The sequence below is a fragment of the Papaver somniferum genome, chromosome 3 (assembly GCF_003573695.1).
Source record: "Papaver somniferum cultivar HN1 chromosome 3, ASM357369v1, whole genome shotgun sequence".
NCBI lineage: Eukaryota > Viridiplantae > Streptophyta > Magnoliopsida > Ranunculales > Papaveraceae > Papaver > Papaver somniferum.
The window spans coordinates 224,469,967-224,486,316 of NC_039360.1; the positions used below are offsets into that span (position 1 = coordinate 224,469,967).

Consider the following 16,350-nt stretch of genomic DNA (forward strand, 5'->3'; position numbering starts at 1 on the left):
CCAATTACACCTCTAGCCAACCATGAGAAAAATTCTAGCTAAAAGGGCAGCAAATGAAGCAAACATATGATATGATTACTCCTGGCTAACGTTCTTTCGTAAAATTCGACTAGAGTATTGGGTTGATGTGGACCCCGCCATATCCTTAGTACCGAGTGGGTCCCGCTGAAATTTACTTTTGATGTCGAAAGTCTAACGAGTAACGACTCTCACCATGAAGATAAAGAATCCGCATTTATGGTAATGACAACAGTTTTGTCTGTTATGGATAAACATTACCCGCCAGTTTTTCTTTGTTACGACTGACCATTATCTGATCGCTCTTTTCCAAATTTCCATGACCCAGTTCTCAATATATATTGAAGATTAAATTCCTTATTTCTCTCCAAATAAATTTGATATTCTCTAGAACATAATATCTTCGTTATTATCAATCAATTTTTATAAATTCAATTATTTATTTTTCTGAGAAAAATGAGGAACGGAGAAGTTGATGAAATTTCAAATACTTCATCATCAGAATTATCATCAGTAAAGCCACTCGTGTTTGCTTATTATATTACTGGTCATGGATTTGGTCATGCCACTCGTGTTGTTGAGGTATTATTCTTCACTAAAACCCCTTCTCCATAATACAATTTTTTGTGATTTTTCTTAGGGTTTAATCAGTTCTTCATAGGTTTAGGTATTAACAAGATTGGTATTTTACACCAGTAACAGCGATATCAAGTTTAAAAAGACCCCCTTTTTTCGTTTTTGGAGAACATTCAGTACTTTTGTTCAATTTTTAGGGTTTTTTTGTAGGCTTAAAATTCCAAGGATTAGGGTATAATTGTGGTGGATTTTGTTTCTAATTTGGGATGTTTAAAAGTTTAATTTGGGATGTTTAATTTTGCTTATTTAGTTAGACGAAGTGATTAACTCGATTTTAGACTGAAAGGTTAGGAATGATTTTGGTGTTGGTATTGTTTTAACTTTTGGGTGTTTAGGTGTAATGTAATTGTATGGCACAAGTTCTTGATATGTCATTAAGACACCATGCTAGGTCAACATTACATTTGGATTGCTGCCATTTTCAGGTTGCTCGGCATCTTATTGCGGCTGGTCATGACGTACACTTGGTTACTGGTGCTCCAGAATTTGTTTTTACTTCCGAAATACAATCCCCACGGTTATTCATTCGCAAGGTATGTTTCCTTTTTTTAATTGGAAATAATGTGGTGCAGAATCCCTCATTGAACATTTAATATATTGTATTGAGGCTTAAACCTTTGGAGTTATTTAGCATATTAGAAATGATATTGAGTTTATTGTTGTCTATTAAAAATGCAATTTTTTTTGTGGATTGTAGGTTCTGTTGGATTGTGGAGCTGTACAAGCTGATGCTCTAACAGTGGATCGCCTTGCCTCCTTACAAAAGGTATGAGTAAAGGCAAAACAATGAATTGTGACCGATGATAAGACAGTTTTCACATGATTGCTAACTTTTTATTTGAGTCTATTTCTTTTTAATAAGGATCCAACTTCTTATTTTCGTGGTCTTATTGATTGATTACTTTCGCTGTGTTTCTTTTGGTGAATCCAGTATTCGGAGACAGCTGTAGCACCTCGAGCTTCTATTTTGGCTACAGAAGTGGAGTGGTTGAACTCCATCAACGCTGATTTAGTGGTAGGGGAATTGTTTTCGAGTAATTTATAGTATCGGTATAAGGTGTCTCATTGATAATAATGTGCCTAAAATGTGAATATAAAGGTGCGGGCTATTTTTGTCGATTCAATGTTGATATGATTCTGCTTGGTTTGAAAAACAGATTTCTGATGTCGTTCCTGTTGCGTGCCGGGCAGCAGCAGATGCTGGGATTCGTTCAGTTTGTGTCACCAATTTCAGGTGATCTTACATTGACTTGTGTGTTAGTCATATACGAATAGTTCATATCTGATGTTGTTACCCCATTATATTCCTAATCTGCTATGGTGAAATGAATCACCATTAGCTGAAGTTTCATTTTTTATGTTTCAGTTGGGACTTCATCTATGCTGAATATGTTATGGCTGCTGGATATCACCATCGCTCAATAGTTTGGCAGGTACTTCTTCTGTCTGTACTTTGGTTTGCCCCCCGCAAGAAGCTGTTTTTATGGTTATTTGGATATATCTCCATTATAGTTCTGGAGACATCTGTAATGGGTCTTTAGTGTATGAGATCATCTAAGCGGTTTACTGTTTTTACAGATAGCTGAAGATTATTCTCACTGTGAATTCCTGATTCGCCTTCCTGGATACTGTCCGAGTATGTTTGTTTATAGTCCACACAATTTTCATGTTTGTGTATCTAGTTCCTGATCCTTGTGGTCAGCTCTAACTCCACGTCTTTATTTTGCAGTGCCTGCTTTTCGTGATGTTATTGACGTACCTCTTGTTGTTAGGAGGCTACACAAATCCCGAACAGAGGTCTGATGGTCGCAAGCTTAATAAGTCTCTCCTGTGAGATGTTAATGCGTTACGCATCCATAATTATTTTTTTAATTATTGCAGGTGAGGAAGGAGCTTGGAATTGGGGAAGATGTAAAGCTAGTTATTTTCAACTTTGGTGGACAGGTGAGAAACTCATCCAGCTGCTTCACGCATAAATGCTTGTTAGTTGATCTCATAAATTAGCTATTTTGATGTCACTGTACATTTGTCGTTGGATATTAATCGTAAGTATTCATCTAGTATGTTTTATCCTGAAGTACTTGGTGTGACATTGGTGAACTCGTAGTTTCTATCAGCATAAACCACTGAATCAAAACTGCTCTCTGTCTCATACTTTTGCTTATCACTTGCAGCCAGCTGGCTGGAAACTGAAAGAGGAGTATTTACCTGCTGGTTGGTTGTGTCTGGTATGTTTAGTTCAATCCTGGTTGTGTTATGCTCTATGCTAGTAGAGTAGCGGAAGTTTCTCTTTTCTGCATTTTGGGTGATACTATGCTGAATGCTTGTTCCATTGTGGAGGTATGTGGAGCATCCGAAAATCAAGAACTTCCTTCGAACTTTATAAGGCTTGCAAAAGATGTGTACACTCCAGATTTGATGGCAGCCTCTGATTGCATGCTTGGTAGTGGATTGAGATTGCTTGTTTGAAATAATAAATGTTTATCTGGGCGCGTAAGGCTAGCTATTAATCTATTAATCATGTTTTCTATATCAGGAAAAATTGGGTATGGTACAGTTAGTGAAGCTCTGGCATACAGGTTGCCTTTTGTATTTGTTCGCAGAGATTATTTCAACGAAGAGCCATTTTTGAGAAATATGCTTGAGGTATAATTTTGTTAACTTTTCATTTCGTTTGGTTAAATTACTGACTTTTTCCGAAAGCATCCATACTAAGTATTGTTTATACTTGGTGTAAACAGTATTATCAAGGAGGTGTTGAGATGATCAGGAGGGATTTGCTTACTGGACATTGGGCTGCTTACCTTGAAAGGGCAATAAGCTTAAAGCCGTGCTATGAAGGAGGCATCAATGGTGGCGAGGTGCCTTTTATTTTCTAGAATTTTCTGTTCTTGTGATGTACTTTCAATTTTTTTTAATATGAAATTTAGAACTGAGTGATTTTTGATGGTGAAGCTAAGCACAGTTGCTTATGAAGAGATTTTCTCAGTCACAGCATGCTTATCAATGGAAAAATCAAATATGAAAAATATGAAAAATCAAATATCAGATTTTCCCAGTCACAGTTGCTTATGAGATTTTCTCAGAAAGAGATACGACAGTCAAATATGAAAAGTCAAGTGATTGAATGATATATAATAAGTAGAAAATGTTTCTATTATCATTCTTACTGAAATAAGTAGGAAAGATGAGAATGCTAGGACTGGATTCTTGTGTCTCATTAGCATTTGATTGGATCCACCGTCAGATGTTTATCATTCTGATGGAAATTACCCTGCATTACCGTGCATGTAGTCAGCTGTTCAGCGGATTTCTAGGTATCAATTATAATTGTCATTGGTATTTTTCATGATTGGGTCGTAAAATTTTCAGGTTGCTGCTCGCATACTTCAGGATACAGCTATTGGAAAAAATTATGCTTCAGATAAGGTACTGTTAGTTAAGGACTAACTCTTTGGATTTACATTGTTGACTTTTCTTCAAAGGTTTAACTCACATTGTGTAATGGATTTACTTGTTCCTTGTCACTGATTTGGTTCTTTGCATTTTATTACGCAAACTTAGTTAAGTGGCGCAAGGAGATTGCGTGATGCCATAGTCCTGGGATATCAACTGCAAAGGGCGCCTGGTAGAGATGCAGATATTCCTGAGTGGTATGCACTGGCTGAAAATGAATTCGGCCTTCGCACTGGGTCACCCAGTGCTGAGATGAGCGAGAAAAGTTCTCTTTCGACTACGTAAGTTTGATTCTTTATTTACAATTCAGTTTTCAGCCGGTTTCAGTTTTATGTACCAGTTCTTATCGGCCGTTCTGTTCCCTGTTGGTAGATATGTTCAAGAATTTGAGATACTTCATGGAGATCATCATGGTCTGCCCGATACTATGAACTTCTTACGGAGCTTAGCACGACTGGATACAGAATTTGACTTGGGAAAGAATCCTGAGAAGCGTAAAATGCGAGAGCGTATTGCAGCCGCAGGAATTTTCAATTGGGAGGTCTTACTCATTATCTTAATTTACTTTGGTAACAATTACCAATTCATCATTTGTTTTCCCTATGTTACAAGAGTCATTTTGCACTGATTTTAAACCGATAAATCTATCTCACTTCATTAATTTTCATTATTTCTCCTACGTATATGAGATAAAAATTCTTTCTGATTGTTGTGTTCATTATTGCTTGTTGTCCTTCGCAGGAAGATATCTTTGTTGCAAGAGCTCCAGGGAGGTTGGATGTAATGGGAGGAATTGCAGACTATTCAGGAAGTATGGTTTTGCAGGTTAGTTTCTTACTTTCTTCAATAATTTGGTGTTATAGACGCAAGTTGGTATTCTTGCTTATAATTGATCAAATTCGGTAATTTGTTGCCAACATTGTAATACTATTTTCCACTTACAGATGCCTATTAGAGAAGCCTGTCATGTGGCTGTACAAAGGACTCATCCGACCAAGCAGAAGATCTGGAAACATGCCCAAGCTCGGCAACTTGCAAAAGGACAGGAGATTACCCCTATACTGCAAATTGTAAGTTATCAGGCTGGTTAAGTGTTTGTTTTTCATGTTTGAAAGAGAACCGTATCAGGACATAAGTAAATTCGGTGGTCCGAGAAAATGTATTGGAGCATGTTAAGCAACTTGCGATAGCGAAACCGTAACAATTATTTGACCATATCAGGTATCATATGGATCTGAATTGAGTAATCGTGGACCGACCTTTGACATGGATATAGCAGATTTGATGGATGGTGAGCAGCCAATGTCATATGAGAAGGCACAGAAGTTCTTTGCTCAAGACCCATCCCAGAAGTGAGTTTCATTCTCTCTTCTTTCCTCTTTAATATATTGGGAGATATTTGTTTCTGTACTTAGTAGCACGTTAACATGAACCCCGTTTTAGGTGGGCGGCATATGTTGCAGGGACGATTCTTGTTTTAATGACTGAATTAGGTGTTCGCTTTGATGATGGCATAAGCATACTTGTAAGTGCTTCTGGTTTATATTAAAAAATTGTTCTTTTTTCATATTCTTCCCTCATTAGTCATTCCAGCTAACAGCGAAGGCGTTCATGATATCTAGGATGTGAATTTTTAAGTTTTGGAATGAAGAGTTTCAATTTCGATTGTTTAAATTGTATGTTAATGAGCTTTCAGGTATCTTCTGCTGTTCCAGAAGGCAAAGGTGTATCTTCCTCTGCGGCGTTGGAGGTTGCTAGCATGTCTGCACTTGCTGCTGCCCATGGTATGTATTTCCTTGATTTCCCTTCAAAGTGAACTTCATGGGTACTGTATAACTTTTTCCTGGTTATAGTAAAAGAATAATTCTCTTGGCGCGATATATTCTGGTATAGTTAGTTCTGTCATAGTTCACTTTCACTGGGGCACACTTTAAAGATTGGAAGGTCTGAGAATGTGTTGGAAATCTTGCTGCGTTCGGAAAACAAGAAAATAATACAAGTTAAAGCATATTGTTTAGGCACTGTACAGTGGAGAAATTTACTGAATTAGCTACTACGTGCCTGCAGGACTGAACATCACGCCAAGAGATCTCGCTTTGTTGTGTCAAAAGGTATGAATGCCCTCACAATAGGTGTTTATAACACAACTCTCGCCATACAACAGTATCTGAAACAGGCTTCCTTAAAATATCTGGCAGGTGGAAAATCACATTGTAGGAGCCCCATGTGGTGTAATGGATCAGATGACATCAGCATGTGGTGAAGCTAATAAACTTCTTGCTATGATCTGCCAGGTAAGCATTAACCATAGTGAGTTAAATTTGTTTGCAAGATGTAACTATTCTCTTTCTTTCGTAATCCATCTTTTTTCTTTTTTTCAATGTATTGCAGCCAGCTGAGGTATTGGGACTTGTGACTATTCCAAACCATATTCGGTTCTGGGGCATTGATTCTGGAATCCGACATAGGTACACATGATCTCTAATGATACTTTTTCTCTACTTTGAGATAATTCTTGGAATTTTTAATTTTGGGTAATCTCACACTTTTGTGCTGTAAAATTCCAGCACTTTTGTGCTGGAATTTTTAATTTTGAGTGTCCAAGGAGAAAATATTTGTTGCTGTAAAATGTCTAGTTTCGGGAAATATTAGGTTTCAAGGCATACATTCTAGCATTAACTTGTGTATCATTTTCAGCATTGGTGGTGCAGACTATGGTTCTGTAAGAATAGGATCTTTTATGGGTCGAAAGATGATAAAGTCTATCGCGTCTTCATATTGTCGTTCTTCTTCGGGTGCTAATCCACCCCAGCAGATCAATGGGATAAATCCCGATGACATTGAAGAAGATGGTTTCGAATTATTTGAAGATGAAGCTTCGCTCAACTATTTATGCAACCTGTCACCCCACAGGTAATTTGTTTGTGTATCACGAGTGGATTACAAATTTTTCTGTACTACTATATTGAATATAAAGAAGTTAATAAAAAGGCATATTTCTTCGTTCTTGTTCTGTAGATATGAATCTATATACTCCAAGAGGCTTCCTGAATCTATTCTTGGTGAGATCTTTTTGGAGAAGTACTCTGATCACAATGATTCGGTAACAGTTATTGATCCGAAACGCAGCTATGGAGTGACAGCACCAACCCGCCATCCTATCTATGAAAATTTCCGTGTCAAGGTTAGTCGATTAGCAACATGAGATATTAGATGTTGTTAGAGAAAGCTAGTGTGTTGATTGTTTTTCTTACTTGAACCGATTTTCAGGCATTTAAAGCGCTATTACCAGCTGTCTCCTCAAACGATCAGCTTTCAACTCTTGGAGAACTCATGTATCAGGTCTCTTAACTGTTCACTTCAAAAACATGTTTAGTCCTTGTTCTGGTTTTAAATATTCAGTCGGTCCTACATTTGAGGCGGAACGGTCAATGGTCATAAATCTAAGCGGAGTTGTACTCTGTATAGCATGACCATGACCAAGGAACTAACTACATGGTGGCGGGCACTTGTTGCACCAGCACTAATCATGGGGTTAGCAAAATTAGAAATCAGGTAGCTAGACTAAAACTCAAACTTAAAACTGTATGTGCTATTCTTTGTCGCAGTGTCATTATAGCTATGGTGCGTGTGGGCTTGGGTCAGATGGAACAGATAGATTGGTCCAATTGGTGCAAGAAATACAGCATAGTAAGCGATCTAAATCTGAAAATGGGACATTGTTTGGTGCCAAAATTACGGGCGGAGGCTCGGGTGGTTCAGTTTGTGTTATAGGAAGGAACTGTCTCCGAAGCAGCGAACAAATACTAGAGGTAACCAATTTGTAAACTTCATCCTTCTATATAAACGGCAATTAATGCAGAATTTGTTTTTGTGCAAATGATAAAACAGCGAAAGACAGTGTCAGATGTTATGTATGGTATCATTTTATTTTTCCCATGTTGTGTATGAAAGCGGGTTAGCATTTTTTCTTTTAGATGATCGTATACTTTGTTGTCATGGACAGGTTCAGCAGAGATACAAAGCTGCAACAGGATACATGCCGTTCATTTTCGAAGGTTCATCCCCAGGAGCAGGAAAGTTCGGATATCTGAAAATCCGTCGCCGGTTTCACTCAGCCCAAAACTAGTTACCTGCACATCTACCCTCCTTGTATATGTCCCGCCTTTCTAAATAATTCTTAACAGAAAATCAAGGTATAAAACAGCACGATTAAATCAGAATCGCGTAATAAAGGAAGAAAAATATACTTGACAAAAGTATTCAGCTGTGTTGAGGACAAATGTAGCATTTTTATGTTTAGGATCTTGGTGTCCCTGCGTGGGTGATGCTGTAAATCGGCCTTTTTGGCCGGCAGTTGTGCGTTTCAGCACTTCTTCCTAATGTAAGACAACTTCAGGTTTCTTCTTCATAAGACACTGGGCTATTTACTTGCATTTTGCAAGATTTGGCATTGAAGGGATTCTTTGGATTATTCGGTTGGACTCGTATATGTGTTTACTGCAATGGGAGTTGTAGAAGACAACTAGAAAACGCGTTAGGACAGAAGGTGTTGATAAGGATGAGACTCTGCATGAGAAATGATAGAAGCTACTGTCTTTAGCCATGCTTGGACCAGTTTGTCTATCCATATGCAGCCCAACATATTTTGGGTGACGAGAGTAGCCAACCATGAACACCCTGTGTACCAATTTGAAGTGTCGTGCCTACCGTTGATGCATTCCTACATAATACTATTGGAATGGACGCCCTAACAGGGTGTTTACGGCCGGAAGATTGACCTTCACCTTGAGTCGTCTCTAAGTGTCATTGAAGCCCAAATGGTAAACTGAAAAAAGGACACTGAATACACATCTTACGTCTAAAATAGGGTTGCCAGACATGGACAAGTTTTTGATCGAATTGTCAAACATAGACAATAAGTGTTTGAATACCCCGAGCAAGGAGAAGAGCGGAAATATGCGTTGGATTCACAACCATGTTCTTAAAGCAGGGGCTTCCAAAATGTGTTAGTAGAGAGGGTGTGCAACTCCCTGTCAAACTGACTCCCAAACCTTATTCAGGCCCATTTATAATATTTATAAGCCTTATTTTGTTTTCCTTGTACCTCTTAAAAAATAAAGTTTGCACCCCTACTTAGAAATGTTGGCTCCGCCCTAAAGGGGTAAAGTAGTGGTTCCGCCTGTAAAGTAGCGTGTTTTAACACCAAAGGGCAGACTAATTGCCATGTGGTGGGAAAAAAATCATCAAAAATGGTAGATAGTCTGTCGTCCAATATATTTTATTAAGATTCTAGATGGGTAGACGGAGATGTAAAACCTACGCTACAAACAAATTGCCATACAAAAACAGATGACACACTATCTGTCGTACAATGTCATTGATCGGGCACTACCTTCATCCGAAGTAAAACTTTAATAGTCCGTTAGAAACAAATTACTCTGGAAAATGATTTTCTAGAAACAAAAAAATTAACTTTCTGTAAAACTAAAGTAATTTGTTTCTGACTTTCTCTCCTGCAGAAGTAAATGCGCTTTTACTTCTGATACCCAGACAAGAGGACTGTTTTTAGGCCGCACTTATTTATCGGAGAGTAGTCACTTCTTCCCATGACACTTGCTCTTACAAAACTCATTATAGGTAACAAGAAGTATCATGGAGTCTAATCAGCTACTAACATGGATCTCATCCTCATGTTTAATGGTTTCAACTTTGGATAAAGTAAGAATCATCACCAACCAAAAAGAATAGCAGTCCCACAATAAGTGGTCCACTACACCAACAAACTACACTAACACTAAATAGGAGATCATGCATGCATGATTCTCTTTAGTTTCCTCACAACAACTATCAAAGTTAATGACTGTTTATTGAAGTATCACTTTCGCTACATTTTTGTTTGGTCCCAAATCATATCAATGTTCAAACATCTATTGTATATTTTACCACCTTATTTATGTTTTTAACTCGATACTTTATAGTACACTACCAAATTAGTCGAAATGTACCTAACCCACTGGGATGAACAAAAAAACACATTTACTGTAACTATGGCACTAAGGAAAAAGTACAGATTTTGACAGTGAAAAAGTTGGAACTAAATGTATTTGCTTTCCTTAGCAAAGACAAAAGGATATGATAATCCTTTCCAAAAAAAAAAAAAAATGGTAATTCTTAGACCCTAGATGTGATCACTCATGTACATTCAAGTGGAAAGGCCTAAAGCATTCTCACTTTTCTTTCACATTTTGTATTTTGATTTACATTTTATGTCAACATTTTTTACTTTTACTATGGTTTTATCATATTTGCGTTAGTTAATCTTGTTTAGAAGTTTACTTTTTTTTTAACTCAGGAAGGGCAAAATATATTAAAAAAGATCAATCTACCACCAAGAAGGTGACGAACTGATTCAAAAAGAGATACAATTGAAGCTCAGTTATAGTAGAGCTCCCAAAGGAAAACAAAAACCAAAAACTAAGACATAATTGCATCCCAGTTTTGCAGAACAGTATTCAAAGAAAATCCCTGAAATATGTCAGTTCCCACACACCAGTTGTATATGAATACCTTCACACTGTCAATGATAGATTCCACGGGCTTGTATTTACCATTAAAACATCTTTCATTCTCTCAATCCAAATTGACTACCAAATTGCAAATGGATATATATCCCAGATTCTTTTCCTTATAGCCCTTGTAGTACCTTTCTTCTTTCTCCATTCCCAAATAGTATTCTTCACACAGTCTTGAAATACCCATTGCAGTTTATAATACTTCAAGAAATAATGCCACACTGATCTTGTTGTATCACAGTGAAGAAAAATGTCTTGATTTGTTTCAGCAGCTCTTTTGCAAAGCAAGCAACCATTTACTACATCAGAATTCTTATAACAATCAAATGTAGGTGCAGCATTATAACACAACGTGCATACGAAGAAGATTACCTTATGTGGGATTTTTGGATTCCACAGAGACTTATAAGGAAACATAATGATACCTTCATCTTCCGGAGCTTTATAACATTCAGCCACGGAGAAACCATGATTACATGCAATCCATACTCTTTGATCTGTACTACTATTAATATTGATAGCTGGTAACAGGTTCAGCAAGAGTGCAACATCCTCCACTTCAGATTCTTTCAAATTCCTTCAAAAATCCAAATTCAGCTATTTGTACTGGATATTACTAACAAATCATGTATTTTAGCATCTTTTTTTTCTAGTAATTTTGTAAAGTGCAGGAAATAAAGTCTTCAAAGATTGTCCATTAACCCAATTATCCTTCCAAAATAAGCACCTATCACCACTATTGACCTGAATAGTGGAATTGGATTTTACAGCATAACTACTCTTCAAGATACCAGACTGCGGACTTTTACCAACTGAGTTGTTGGATTGATTTGGAAAGAAAGCTTTTTGATTACCACCAAATTTGTGATGAACCACTTTCCTCCATAAAGCCTTCTCTTCATTGTCATACCTCCATATCCACTTAGCATGTAAAGATTTGTTCATGATCCTTAGTTTTTTGATACATACATCTCCTATTTCTTTTGGTAGATTCACTGTTTTCCAAGCCACCCAACTACTGTTTGATTTTGTCTTAGAAGACTCCCATAAGAATTGCCTCATGATTATGTCCATTGTTTCTCAATAGAAGCAGCCAGCTGAAAAAGTGACAAATAGTACACTGGTAACTGCAAAGCACACTCTTTATCAACATTATTCTTCCACCTTTAGAAAGATATCTTCTTTGCCAAACAGTCATCCTCTGTTGAAATCTCTGAATAATAACATCCCAAACACCCACAGTTTTTGATTTACTTCCCAATGGAATACCCAAGTACTTCATTGGAAAAGTAGTTAAAGGACATCCAAAAGTTAGTGCACTTGCCTCAGCATTCACAACCTCATCAACTGCCACAAGAGCACTCTTCCTGAAGTTAACTTTCATGCCAGAAACTAGCTCAAAACTCAAAAGAATGTTTTTGAAATTATGAACTTCCTCCACTTTATCATCTAAGAAGACAATTAAGTCATCTGCAAATTGTAGATGATGAATAGCACTAGCATCAGCAGCTGGATTAAAACCAGAAATAAGATTCATGTTAGCAGCTATTTTTATCATTACAGACAATACCTCCACAACCATTATGAAAAGAAATAGAGAAATTGGATCCCCTTGTTTAACACCCTTATGACTTCTAGATAAAGAATCAGCAGTACCATTAATGGCCACATAAAATCTTTTTGTTGTCAAGCACCATTTAATCCAACTCTTCCAAACATTGCCAAAACCAAACCTAATTAAAGTGTAATCCAGACAGCTCCAACTTATATTTCAAAAGATTTTTCTAAATCAACTTTCACCACCAAACCTGCTATCTTATCTCTTTCTCTAGCATCCACCAATTCTGAAGCAATTAGAATCCCAGCAGTAATCTGCCTATTATCCACAAATGCACCTTGAAATTCTGAGATGATAGAAGGCAACACCATCTTCAATCTGTCAACCAACAATTTAGAGAAAATTTTATAGATTCCACCATTAAGACTGATGGGTCTAAAATTATGCATACTAACTGCACCTTCACATTTGGGAATAAGAATTACGTTAGTGCAACTGAGTCTCCAATCTAATTTCTTTGTATGCTGAAATTCACCCATAACTGGCATCAATTCTGGTTTAATAATATCCCACACTGCTTTAAAAAATTTCAGTGTAAATCCATCAGGACCTGGGGATTTGTTGGTCCGAAAACTCCAAATTACCTGTTTTACTTCATCTTCCAAAAATGGTTTCTCTAGCATGATCCTGTTTTACTAATTCATACATAACGAGTTTCAAAATCCATTTTTTTTTAACGAATCAACTTAATTTGTAAGAGGTGAAGAATGTCTTGTTTTATATGCATTTGGTAATCCTATAGAATTTGGCAAAGCCTGCAACAGGTATAATCTCAAATTGAGCTCCTTCTCCTTTGATGTTCGAGATCGGCTAACACATCTTTTGAAATCGAATTAATGAAAACCGAAGTAGCATGCAATCAATTTTATAAAGAAACCCAAATTTCAAAAATCACTTTAGAAAAGAAAAACATAAGCAACCCCATGTGGTTGACACCAAATGCTTTAAATGGGATCTCATGTACCCCCTTCATATTGGATTGATCTAAATCCTGATCTTGTTAGTAAATCAAATCATGTCATTAGTTCATTGCATGGTATCAAACTAGAGATTGCATTTGGTGGAGTTGAGCAATGGTTGTATATGGAGTTAATAGTCAAGCTTCATAAGACACTGTAAGATGGTGGGTATACTCATATAACGACAGCCAATTCAATAAGCGCCCCTTAACATCAATCAGTATCCACAACTTCATTTCTGATAATATTCATGCATTTCTCCTCGAACAAGAAACACCAAAAAGAAACCAGAAGTACTCAGAGATATGGCATCATTAACAACACAAAAAACGACAATGGCATACATTAAAGAAAGTGCGGAACCAATAAAAAACAGCTAATGCAGAGTTTTTTTTTTCTTGATCGATCAAAGAGAATAGAATAAAATGCACACAAGCCGTGTACGGGCGAATACATAACACAAAGAGCTAGAGAGCCCCAAAAACAAGAAAACCCAAGTAAAGAACAATCTAGGAAAACAAAGAGTGTCAACCGAAGAAGACAAAACTTGTGAAACCTAAAAACAAAGAGCAACTTGCAGAGGCAAAGAGGACCACTGGCTTTTGTCAATTAGCAGACTCGTCAAGATCTTCTATAATTAAACCATCGTGATTTTTTGCGAGATCGCTAAACATTTTTTCATGATTAGTCTTCAGATGAGGAAATTTTAAGCCTCATGAGGATCCATACTCCAAGAGTTTATCCGCGGATACATTGCTAGGAGCTTTAGATTGAGGAGGCTTTTCCTTTTTCAAACTCGAAAGAGTACCTTTCGGTTTGATACCCAATTTCATACCAATTCCTATAATTTGTTTTGACGATGATGGCTTTGCGATGCTTACCTTTAAGTCTTTCAAAGCTAACTGGGAAGTGGCTGCCTCTCTCTCTTCTTCTTCTTCCAGGCCATGAAATCTGTTATGAGATTCAAAACCAGGGGGATTGCGGGATTAGTAGATGAGGTGCTTGCACCTTCCGCAGCCGGTTTAACTGATTGGGCCTGTAAGTTCTTTTGTTTTTTCTTTTTGCTGGCGCTTTTCTTACTTTTATGAGAGTCTCATTCACCAAGAACCTCTTCTTATTCAAAAACCCTCTCCCCAATCACACACCTCTCTACACATGGGTCAACTGTAGTGGATGAAGCTTTCAGAACAGAATCAACTATCAATTGGTCCACTAATTCAGGCTCTGACCCTTTCTCAACTAATTCAGGCTCTGACACAGGTAAAAGAGATGCCATTTCTAAAGCATCCGTGTTCTCCAATCCTTTCTCAAATGTATGATTTTCCTTTGTAACCTCAATCCCAACTCCATTTGTCACATTTCCTTCTATAATGCTACCATCTAAATGATCATTTGCATTCAATACCGAACAGTGAAGACCATTCAGATCATTTATTGCATTTGTCTCACCCCCTTCTACAATCGAAGCAACCTTTTCACTAGCCACTGTCACCGGCTTTGGATGATGCTGCTGGTCTTTCTTATTAGTCCAAAGAGTCTTTTTCTTTCCCACTTGAGAAGAGCAAGAGTTAAGTTTATGTCCAAACGATGAACACTTCAAGCATTTTGCAGGTTTCCATTGATATTCTACGTGTAAATCCATGATATGCACACCATCAATCCAAAGAGGGATGGAGCTAGGGAATGAACATTCTACATCAATTTCCACACACAATCTAGCACAAGTGAGCCTGGTTTTCTTCTTTGTGCATTCATCCATCATCAATGGATTTCCAAGATAACTTGTAATCACACTCAACCCTAGTTTATTCCATAAATGTAGAGGAACATTGTATATCATAACCCATACTGGAATAGTCTTCATATCTGCAATTGATTTCTCAATTAACAAACTCCAGGGTCTTACAATGAACAGTTGTTTCAAACTGAAAAATCCCCTTGTTGAAGAGCTACTTTTCTATCATCTTCATTCACAAAGTTGAATACAAAAGCATTAACATTGTCACCATGGGTAGAGATAGTTACCTCTGACTTGAGTTTCCATTGTGTTGTTACAGCCTCTTTCACCATGGCAAAAGAAAGTTTCCGTCCGGCAAAAAACCCAATCACTAGGGTTTTACAATCCTTAACAGCTTCTTCAAAATCCTCAGATTTTACAGCCGTTGCCTTCTTCCCTTCCATCAAATCAGAAGATTTAAACACTAAAGAACAATCTTCAGCTTGCGATTTTGATGCCAAGACATTGGACCAATCCAATCCAGACCCTAAATTTTGAGAAGATTTGTTTCCAGAATTTAAGTTGGAAATCAAGTGAGGAAACTCAGAAATTGAACCAGACAGAACACTATGATCATGAGGAGAAGTGATTGAATTAAATTGAGGCAAATCAACTCCAGCCATGGTTGGATTGGACGAGCAAGACGCGAAAAATCTAAATCTGAAATCGCAATTCAAATCGCCGCCACGTCATCGCCCCCTCTCTCTCATCACATTACGTTTCTTGTGCAATGGCTACTACAGAGTTATTGTGGAAACATCTGAAGATCAACCATCGACGTTACAGAATATGCCGGAGCATTGTTGAATTGTGCGTACCGAGGCGTAAAATATTAGCATTTGCAATTTTACATATATCAAATTGAAATGTATGGACGCGCATATAGTTAGATACAAGTACATGGTTTAGGTGCATTATTAGAGAGAAAAATAAAATAAAATTGGACCTACCAATCTTGTAACCTGTCTCGACGGATCTAAGGACCCAACTGCATTAAATTGGCAATGGATTTTTGCAATTTAATGGGGGTGCATGTACTGGATTATATTAGCTTTTTCCTGAGTGAAATGCTACTGAAGTGAGTCCTCACAAACTAAAAACTTTTGGCTTTGATTTCCTTCGCATCTCAGTTGATACATAACCACTAGGGGAGCATAAAATATAGAAACCACCGTCCATCGGAATACAAAATGATAACTCAGCGAAGTAATTAGAGTTTGAACTACCAGATTAGGCATGCACACCAAAAATTACAACTAAATATTTTAGATTTGCAAGCAAACATATATTAAGTGCCCCTATTGTAAAATG

At 37.2% G+C, this 16,350-nt stretch overlaps 3 protein-coding genes across 3 annotated transcripts; 1 reads left to right on the forward strand and 2 right to left on the reverse strand.

Annotated features, from left to right (window-relative positions):
- The first annotated feature begins 263 nt into the window (after positions 1-263).
- Positions 264-8,585, forward strand: LOC113358796 (L-arabinokinase-like). Its single transcript, XM_026602481.1, has 29 exons — positions 264-600; positions 1,080-1,187; positions 1,352-1,420; positions 1,586-1,669; positions 1,812-1,888; positions 2,021-2,087; positions 2,233-2,290; positions 2,384-2,451; positions 2,536-2,598; positions 2,829-2,882; positions 2,995-3,097; positions 3,191-3,300; positions 3,396-3,515; positions 4,027-4,083; positions 4,219-4,391; positions 4,483-4,651; positions 4,852-4,935; positions 5,055-5,180; positions 5,332-5,462; positions 5,554-5,635; positions 5,807-5,894; positions 6,178-6,221; positions 6,309-6,404; positions 6,502-6,578; positions 6,808-7,023; positions 7,129-7,294; positions 7,381-7,452; positions 7,719-7,922; positions 8,117-8,585. The coding sequence occupies exons 1-29, from the start codon at positions 475-477 to the stop codon at positions 8,237-8,239; spliced, it is 3,015 nt and encodes a 1,004-aa protein (XP_026458266.1). The 5' UTR covers positions 264-474; the 3' UTR covers positions 8,240-8,585.
- Positions 8,586-10,757: 2,172 nt separating this feature from the next.
- Positions 10,758-11,630, reverse strand: LOC113360727. The gene is made up of 2 exons (XM_026604198.1): positions 11,413-11,630; positions 10,758-11,262 (listed from the first exon to the last, which is right to left on the reverse strand). The coding sequence occupies exons 1-2, from the start codon at positions 11,628-11,630 to the stop codon at positions 10,758-10,760; spliced, it is 723 nt and encodes a 240-aa protein (XP_026459983.1).
- Positions 11,631-13,583: 1,953 nt separating this feature from the next.
- Positions 13,584-16,079, reverse strand: LOC113358797. The gene is made up of 2 exons (XM_026602482.1): positions 15,288-16,079; positions 13,584-15,128 (listed from the first exon to the last, which is right to left on the reverse strand). The coding sequence occupies exons 1-2, from the start codon at positions 15,304-15,306 to the stop codon at positions 14,377-14,379; spliced, it is 771 nt and encodes a 256-aa protein (XP_026458267.1). The 5' UTR covers positions 15,307-16,079; the 3' UTR covers positions 13,584-14,376.
- Positions 16,080-16,350: the final 271 nt, after the last annotated feature.